Source organism: Echinops telfairi, unplaced genomic scaffold (assembly GCF_000313985.2).
Source record: "Echinops telfairi isolate 266 unplaced genomic scaffold, ASM31398v2 ScPeMD7_17;HRSCAF=63, whole genome shotgun sequence".
NCBI lineage: Eukaryota > Metazoa > Chordata > Mammalia > Afrosoricida > Tenrecidae > Echinops > Echinops telfairi.
This window is the reverse complement of record NW_022103914.1, coordinates 570,873-580,288: the sequence shown is the minus strand read 5'-3', so window position 1 is coordinate 580,288 and position 9,416 is coordinate 570,873. Positions and strand designations below refer to the sequence as shown.

Here is a 9,416-nt window from a genome sequence, read left to right as displayed (position 1 = left end):
TCTGAGCTAGATGGCTACTTGTTTACCTTCAAGCCTTTAAGACCCCAGATGCTATATCTTTTGATATCCGGGCACCATCAGCTTTCTTCACCACATTGGCTTATGCACCTGCTTTGTCTTCAGCGACTGTGTTGGGAAGGTGAGCACACAATGATACGATTTTTGTTCCTTGATGCCTGATAACTGATCCTTTCGACACCTTGTGATCACACAGGCTGGTGTGCTTCTTCCATGTGGGCTTTGTTGCTTCTGAGTTAGATGGCCACTTGTTTACCTTCAAGTCTTTAAGACCCGAGACACTATATCTTTTGATAGCCAAGCTCCATCAGGTTTCTTCACCACATTTGCTTATGCACCAGTTTTGTTTTCAGTGATCGTGTTGGCAAGGTGAGCATCATGGAATGCAAGAAAGTATTTTTGCATTGAGTGAGTACTTGAGTGGAGGCCCAATGGCCATCTGCTACCTTAGTACTAAACCTATAAATATATGCACATAGATCTATTTCCCCATCCTCATATCTAATTATATTTACATATGTGCATGCCTGTATTTAGACCTCTATAAATGCCCTTTGCCTCCTAGTTCTTTCCTCTATTTCCTTTTATTTTTTGATCATTTTACCAGCAGTGTGAATGGCCTTGTGCTCAGGCAGAGTGCAGTAGAGAGTAGATTACTACCTTTGGGTGGGCCCTTAATGGAAATTGGGGCACTAAAGTTATAAGGTCTTGAGTCATACATTGATTGCTTTGTTTGGAGAGCCTTGTAAGCTCTTCTGTGTAGTATAACGCACATGTTCCAATCATGGTCCCATTCCTGCAGATGCAACAGCTTTCTTTGCCCCTCCATGTTCTATTTAAGCTGACCATTCTCTGGTAACCCTTGGAAGCCTTTATGGCCTTGTGCTAATTGTCTCCTTCATCTGGATAATGGGTCTTTTTCTTTGCCTTGTCTTTTCCTGTTTATGATTTTATAAATGTTCTCCTTAAGTTATGTTTGAGATTTGAGGTCTCTTTTGTATCCTAAAATAGTGTCAAAGAGAAAACTTAATGACAGACATCTTACTTTGCTTGTAAGGTTTTCTTACCGACAAACCATTCTTTGGTAAAGACATTTTATTCATTAACAATAATATCTGATGTAAAGACATTCCAGACCAAAGTTAATACTGCTTTTCTTTCACCCCCAAATACTAATCCTTTATTTCCCATTTGAAGACAAGTGTACTAAATTGGAATTTCAAAAGGTATTGCTGGGTGGAGAGCCAAGGCCATCTTGCTCCTGCTATCCCTTACCTCGATGAAAGAAGGCAGGTAGAGTTCAGCCACTCAAGTTAAGATCAGTCAGTGGTTTATCTTCTGTATTTCGCCCACCTCTGTTCTCTATAAAGGAGCCCTGGTGGCACTGTGGGTTAGGCTTGGGTAGCTAACTGCAAGATCGGTGGTTCAAACAGAAACTTGTAACACAATAGTCATTGCAGCGATATTCACAGTCAGCAAAAGGTGGAAACAACCAATGTGTTCATCAATGGATGGACAAGCAAAATGTGGCATTAACATATAATGAACTACTCTTCAGGAGCCCTTGTGGCATCGTGGTTATGAGTTGTGCTGCAATTTGAAAGGTTGGCTGTTTGAATCCACCGCCTGTTCCTCGGTGGAGAAATAGAAACGGAGGCTTTCTATTTCTCTAAAGAGTTACGGTCTCAGAAACCCACAGGAGCAATTCTCCCTGTCGCACAGGGTCACCAGGAAGCAGCACTGACTTGATGGCAGTGAGTTTGGTTTTTTGTTTTGACTGCTATTTATCCACCAAGAGAAATGAAGTTCTGATACATGAAACAACATGAATTAATTTTTGAAACATTCTATTGAGTGACATAACCCCCTCAAAGCCAAGCCACTGCCTTTGAGTGGATTCTCAACCCTCTGCAGGGGTTCTGAGAGCAGACAGCCTCATCTTTCTCTTGCAGAGTGACTGATGGATCTGAACTGTCCTAAAATCCCCCTTTACAAAATAGGCAATTGCCCCGAAGACAGTGCTTACTAGTGGATATAGCGTACAGGGGCACTGTGAGGCCGAAGAGACTGCATGGCTGTGAGTTTGCCTTTGGGGTGTAAGGAGTAGGGGGGCGGGGACAAGGAAGACTCTCAGCCTAGCAGGCACTGGGTTTTTGTTGACTGTGGTGAAGCCATTTGGAAATGGATAGTGGTGATGGTTGTACAACATGATGAGCAAAGTCATTGAACTGTCCATATAAAAATATTCAGGTGGCAAATGTTTTTGCCACATACGTGTGTGTATTTTTTTACTACAAGAAAATGATTTCAAAAAAGAAAGAGAGAAGCAATTCTTGGTTAAGGGCAGAGAAAGTGGACAAATTACAGTTTCTTCAAGAATCTTTGCATTTTTTAGGAGATGCTTTAAAAGATAGATAAACTCTTTTTTTAGGACCCCTGGTGGTGTAGTGCGTTATGCATTGAGCCATGAGGTTACCAGTTTGAAACCAGCAGCAACTCCTTGGGGGAAGATGAGGCTTTCTGTTCTCATAAAGCATTACAGTCCCAGAAACTCACAGGGGCTGTCCTGTGGGGTTTCCATGAGTCAGAATTGATTGGATGGCCATGAGTTCGAAGTTTAAAAAAAAAAAAAATCAAAGGAATAAAATTACTGGGTCAATGACCTATATAGTATCCCCCCGTAAATCCTACAAGATCTGTGATTACCAACATCTGCCTGGTCTTGAATGGGAGCCCAACTACTTCTATAATCTTGATGAAATCATTCATTCATTTCCTTACTTCTAAAGTGAATATAATAATCCCTGCCTCTCAGGGTTGTTTGTGGGAGAAGAAATTACATAACTGATGTGAAAGTACTTCCTACACTGTAAAGAGTTTACTCACAATTCCTCTTTCTTCCAGCCCTTACTTGGGAATAGTGCCCTAAGGCAGGGACTATCTCAGCTGAGAGAGAGGAGGTAAGTGATAATTGAGAGTTCAGCCCGCCAGAAGCTGACCTACCACACTGTAATTATTTATCCCCAACTTAGGATGTTTGACAAAACAATTTCTCATTTCCCTCCTGGTCCAAAAACTATAATTATGGCAAAGTACTTAATTGTGTATTCTTTTATATTATGCCCTAGAAACCTTGACTTCACCAACTAGATTGTAAACCCCTTGAGGCCAGGGACCATTAGCTTACAGTCTGCATCCACCTTCCAAAACATCTAGGATGGTCACCTAAGAGATGCTGGAGAAATGTACCGCTGTGAAGTGACTGAGACTAAGTTTTCCTGTGGATTTAAACCTGAGGTGGGCTGATTGGACAGAGGACGCAGGTTTATCACACACTCTCCGGTGTCTGCTCCGCCGCCCATGTTCTTGGCATGATAGAAAGTGCAAAAATTTGGAGGTAGGTCAGTAGCATAATTAGGTGACTGTTAACCTTCTAAATCTTGATTTCATCATATAAAAATAGGCATAACACTTTCCTTGTCTGCTTCAGGAATTATGAAGATCAAATGGAACTGTAATTCAAAGGGTCTTCAATAGCTGTTTTTTGGCTTTCTTTTGAGGCTTCTCTAGTGGCTACTGTTAATTTGATCTCTCATTCTACTTCTCTGCTGGAGCCTGAGGTAAACAGTAAGCAATAACTTAAATTACTTTTATGATTTAGTGCATTGCTCACAGATGGGTAATATTGACAATTCAAGAATTTCCGGATGCTTCTTGTTCGAAACAATTGTTTTTGTTAACCATGATTATAAGGTTTTAAAAAAACCATCAACAATTTTTTGCCCCGGTGGCACAGAGGGTTAATGTTGGGTTTCTAACAGTAAGATCAACTGTTCAAACCCACCAGCAGCTCTGCAAGAGAAAGGTGAGGCTATCTGTCCCCATTAAGATGGACAGTTTCAGAAACCCTTTGTAGGGTTGCTATGAGTCAGAATCGACTTGATGGCAATGCCTGTTGTTTTTGTCTCAGTGTTCTTTATTTTCCACGCCCTAAGACAAAGTAAAATATTATAATGCAATGTGCAAAGACCTGGAGTTGGAATACCAAAAGGAAAGAACACATTCAGCAGTTTTTCAAACTAAAATAATTAAATAAGAAGCTGAAGCCTTGAGTTACAATATTGAAGGATTCTATTCATCTCAATACTTCAGACATATTATCAGGAGATGCCAGTCCATGGAAAAGGGCATTATGCTTGGTAAAGTCGAGGGTCAATGAAAGAAAATTGAAACTGTGACTGTAACAAGGGGCTCAAACATAACATCAGTGGTGGGGATGATGCAGGACCCGTAGTGCTTTGTTTGGTTGCACGTAGGTTCGCTGTGAGTTGGTACCAACTAGATGGCACCAACAACTGAGGTACAATATTTAATGAAGCAGGAAGCATCAAAAGAAGATGGAAGGAGCACACGGAGTCACTGTACCAAAAATAATTATTGACGTTCAACCATTTCAGGAAGTAGTAAATGATCAAGAACTGATAATATTGAAGGAAGAAGCTTCACTGAAAGCATCAGTTAAAAAAAAAGGCTCTAGGAATTGATGGACTACCAATTGAAAAAAAATTTCCCATATAACATTCTTTTATGAATCATTTTATTGGGGGCTCTTACAGATCTTATAACAATCCATAAATCAATTGTATCAAGCACACTTGTACATATGTTGCCACCATCATTTTCAAAACATTTTCTTTCTATTTGAGCCCTTGGTATCAGCTCCTCTTTTCTTTCCTCCCTCCCCCAACTTCCCATCCTCGATTATATATTGAAAAATTTAACAAACATATATAGCCCTGCAAAAGCTCCCTTATTGACATCAAGAAATTTGAAAGATAACCACCCAGCCAACCCACTGCAAGAGATTAATATTTGTGCCTATCTCAAAGAAGATGATCCAAAAGAATGCAGAAATTATCCAACAATATCAGTAATACAACACACACACACAATTCTGCTGAAGATAATTTAAAAATGGTTGCAGAGTTACATCAACAGGGAGCTGCCAGAAAATCAAGGTCGATTCAGAAGTGTATGTGGAATGAGGGATATCATTACTAATATCAGCTGGATCTTGGTTGCAAGTAGAAAATACTAGAAAGATGTTTACCATACTTTATGGATTATGTAAAAGGCAATTGACTATGTGGACCATAACAAGTTATGGCTCACATAACAAGAGTTATGTGGAAGAGTATTCTGGAATACTTAATTGTGCTCATGCAGACAATACATAGTCTAAGAGGTGGTCATTTGAACAGAACAAAGGAATCCTGTATGGTTTAAAATCAGGAAAGGTGTGCACCAGGGTGGTATCCTCTCACCAAACCTATTCAAACTCTATCTGTGTCAATAATTAGAGAAGCTAGACTGTATGAAGATGAGCAACTTTCAATGTGCAGGTGACACAGCCTTGCTTGTTGGAAGCCAAGAGGATTTGAAGCACTTACTGCCATAAAGAAAAGACTACAGTCTTCAGTGTGGTTAGAACTCAGTGTAGCCAAGAAACCAAACTCACGGCCAGTAAGTCAGTTCTGACTTGTGAGCTTCTGAGACCAAACTCTTTATGGAAGGAGAAAGCCTTTTCTTTCTCCTGAGAAGGGGCTGGTCGTTTCAAATGAGCCCCGCCTGTGAAGAAAACAAAATTCCCCACAGATGGACCAGCGAACATTAGGATAAGTTGGGAGAAGGCTGAATTGTCAAGGATTTCATTTTACTTGGATGCGAGTCAACATCCATAGAAGCAGCGGCCAGGACATCAAATGCTGTATTTACTGCCTTGGGCCATTATGCTACAAAAGATCTCTTTAAAGTGTTCAAAAGCCAAAATGTTGCTTTGAGGATGAAAGGAAGTCTGATGCGCGGTCTTTTCAATCACTTCATACATACGAAAATGCTGAACCACGAGTAAGGCAGACTGAAGAACCGATGCCTTTGAATTACGTTGTTCACGAATAAAGGTGACTATACTGTGGACGTCCAGGAGAGTGGACAAATCTGCTTTGGAAGAAGTAAAGCCAGAATGTTCTTTCGAAGCAACAATGGTCAGACTCCACCTTACAGACTTCGGATATGTTACCAGGAGGCACAAGTCCCTGAAAAAAGACGTCTTGCTGGTATAGCAGCGGTCAGTGGGGAAAAAAAATCCTCAATGAGATGGCTTGATACAGTGGCTGCAACAGTGAACTCCAACACAGCAGTGGTTGTGAGGATGGCACCGGGCAGGGTAGCATTTTGTTTTGTTGTGCGCAGGGTATATTTTTTCAGAAGTCGGTAGTTAGGCCTTTTGTATCAAGTTACCTCTGGATGGACTCCAGGCTCCAACCTTTTGGCTAGCAGCCAAGTCTTCAACCGTTGGCCTTACCTAGGGGGTCCTGGTATGTTAAGGAGCTCTGACAGCTCAGGCAGTGGTTAAACTTTATAGCAGCTAACGAAAAGTCAATGGTTCGAAACCACCAGCCACTCCACAAGAGATAAATGTGGCAGTCTGCTGCCAGAAAAATTATAGCCTAGGAAACCCTATCGGGAAATTCCACTCTTTGCTATGAGTTGGAATTGGCTCAGCAAGAATTATTATTTTATTTTTTTAAGCAACAATTATTATTATTATTATTTTTTAAGCAAAAATTATTTAAAAAAATTATTGACTTAATATGAACATCTTCAAGAAAAATAGACTTCAAGATTTTCTTTACACTTTTGTAAAGGACCCTGGAAATGGAAAGACTTAGTCCCAAAGAAAGAGTGGTGTCCGGCTCCTTACGGAGCGAGCGTGCCACAGCCCTTCAGTGAAGAGCCCCGCATCCCTTCCATTGATACAAGAAGCAGACCTTGTTGCCAGACCGCCAGGGAATAATGTCTTAGAAAGTGAAAACAAAACAAACACATCCTAACAACAACCGTAACGTGCCCCCGGCCCCAGTCAAAACCGACCAAACCCAGAAGGAAGAATACACGAACAAATTACGAACCCCAGAGCCATTTATCTCAATTTTCCTTTCAGATTGCACCAGACGATGACGTTTTGTCGGACGATGATTTGTAGATAACCAATCAGAGAACGGCACCACTCTGTGAAAGCACTGTGCTCTCTCTTTTTATCAGAATCAACTGGGCTGCCTGTCACTTGTCGAACCACCATGGACCGTGCCACTTCTCTGGTAGTGTTGTCATCTGAAGGGTGACAACATTGTCTAGTCAGGCAAGCTGGTAGAAAATTGTTCTTCGAACCATTGAAAGAAATCTCCCCTCAGTGCATTGGAAACATAATTCATCAACTTGTTACCAACCTTAGACTTTAATTACATGGTGGCATCACTTGGTTAGATTGGAAAAAATCATCAGAAACGGAACTAGTAATCCTAGAATCATGCCTCATAAAGCCTGGAGGAGCAAAGAGGGAGCTTGCTCTCTGGCACGGTCGGGGTTCCCAGAGGTGTCACCTGAGAAGCTCAGGGTTCCATGTTCCATTGTCAGGAAGCCTGGACTAAGCCCCGCATTCCCCGAAGTTCCAGCATTTATGTTCACTCACACGCTGACCACGAGTCCAAGCAAGAACCAAGGTTTGGAATAAATCCCTTGCATGGGACGCATCAACTCACCTCATTAACCATCTCCTGGACTTCTGGAGTGGCAGGTTTAGCTTCAGACAAACCTCCAGGTAACATTTTGGCTAATTGCCTCTTTGCACAGCAGGATGCTGGAACTGAATGACCAGGGCAGTGCAGAGAGACGCCGGCTTTTAAAGGTGTTTATGAGCTCCACCTCTGGGATGTTTCATTCTCCTCAACAAGCGGGGAGGGAACATGAAAACAACACATAAAACCAGTGTGACTCAAAGCATGTCTTCTGGGCTGCTGAACAACCTGTGCCAATCGGGAGGTAGGTGAAGAGGGCTGGCGCAATGACCAAACGGTGTGTTCCAGAAGTCATGCGTAACAAGAGCCCCGCTTCCCGGCATCCTCACTGACAGTGGTTCTGTCCTATGGGTCTGAGTATGAAATCTGAAGCTATAACCAGAGTTTCCAAGGGAGTTAGAAGCTCTAACACAATTTTCATTCATTTATTTTTTTATAATAGAAAAAATTTAATGTTTTAAATGATGTATAACATTTTCTAATTCAACATAATTGCAGTTTAAAAATTTTACTTGCATAGTATATGAAGCACATATTCAGTATTATATTCTTTCCTCATCCAACATGCTTCTGAATCTTTCCATGCAGATATGGAGATCCAAGTAACCCAAACCCGTTGCATCGAGCTGATGTTGACTCACAGGGTCTCTGTAGGACAGGGGCCACAGGGTAGAACCGTCCGTCCCATGTGGGTTCCCAGGTGGTACTCTTTTCAGACTTAGACTGAAACGCCTTTCTACCATGAAGCGGCTGGTGGGCTCCACCTCTGACCTGTGGCTGACAGCTGAGTTCTTCACTACTGTGCACCAGGCCCCTTGAGAAGAAATAGATGTCCTCGACCTGCATATGCCATTTTCTTATACTCTTCCGCATGTCGCGTGGGGCGGGGCTTCTAAAGGTTGGTGGATGTTTTCCATTATCTTTAATTCTGGTTTTCCACAAAGTTTTTGAAGCCCTCCTCTTACTCAGTCTCTTGTTGATAAAGAACTTGGTTGTTTCTGGTGTTCCACTATTAACAACAATATGTATAATATAATATTTCTATTTTGTGTCTGTTTGAGGGTGTTTGCAGGCTTATGTATCTAGAACTACAATTGTTGTATGAATATTTCTGCTAGTCAGGGTGTGTGTGTGTTACCACCTACAACACTCTTTAAAAAGATCATTTGCATCTTGCTTTTTGTATCCATCAATCAACTAATAAGACCAAGAACTCACTGTATACCCAGTATTGTGCTAGACATTGTGAAAAACATACTTGAAGAAAGAGTCCGAGCTCTCGTGTACTGTACTTTCTTATGGAATTGGTTACCTCGTCCTTGCCGTTCTTCCTGTGCTTAGAGTCAGCCTCTTGCTACAGAGGCTGAAAATGTCACGCTTTCAGCATTCCTTGTAGTTTCGGAAGACCACATGACGTAGTTCTGGCCAGGGAGATCTAAGGGAAAAATCTATTGGGCCATCAGGGAAAAACTTCCTTTCCCACGTAAGTTATGTGTAAAATAAAACTCCTTCTTCTATCTCTCTGCTTTTGGACTTGTCCTGTGGGGATGAAACAATTGGAACTGCCACTGTATCGTGTAACCTTGAGGGAGCTTTGCTAACACCATCTGAAGGCGGGTTAGGAAGAGGACATTTTTGAGCCCCTAAATTGAGGCCATTTATTCCAGATTCCAGATAATTGTCCTTACTATGGAAGCCACTGTTGAGTATTTTGTTACTTGGTCTCAAAGCTTTCTGATACATTAAAAATATTTTCAGTAT

The 9,416-nt window shown here is 41.5% G+C and overlaps 1 protein-coding gene across 1 annotated transcript in view; it reads right to left on the bottom strand.

The window, feature by feature from the left end:
• Positions 1-7,685, bottom strand: part of CSTA (cystatin A) — a 25,995-nt gene extending 18,310 nt beyond the window's left edge. The window contains exon 1 of the mRNA XM_004712301.1: positions 7,620-7,685. Coding sequence (XP_004712358.1) covers positions 7,620-7,685 — 66 coding nt within the window. The remainder of the gene's footprint in view (positions 1-7,619) is intronic.
• Positions 7,686-9,416: the final 1,731 nt, after the last annotated feature.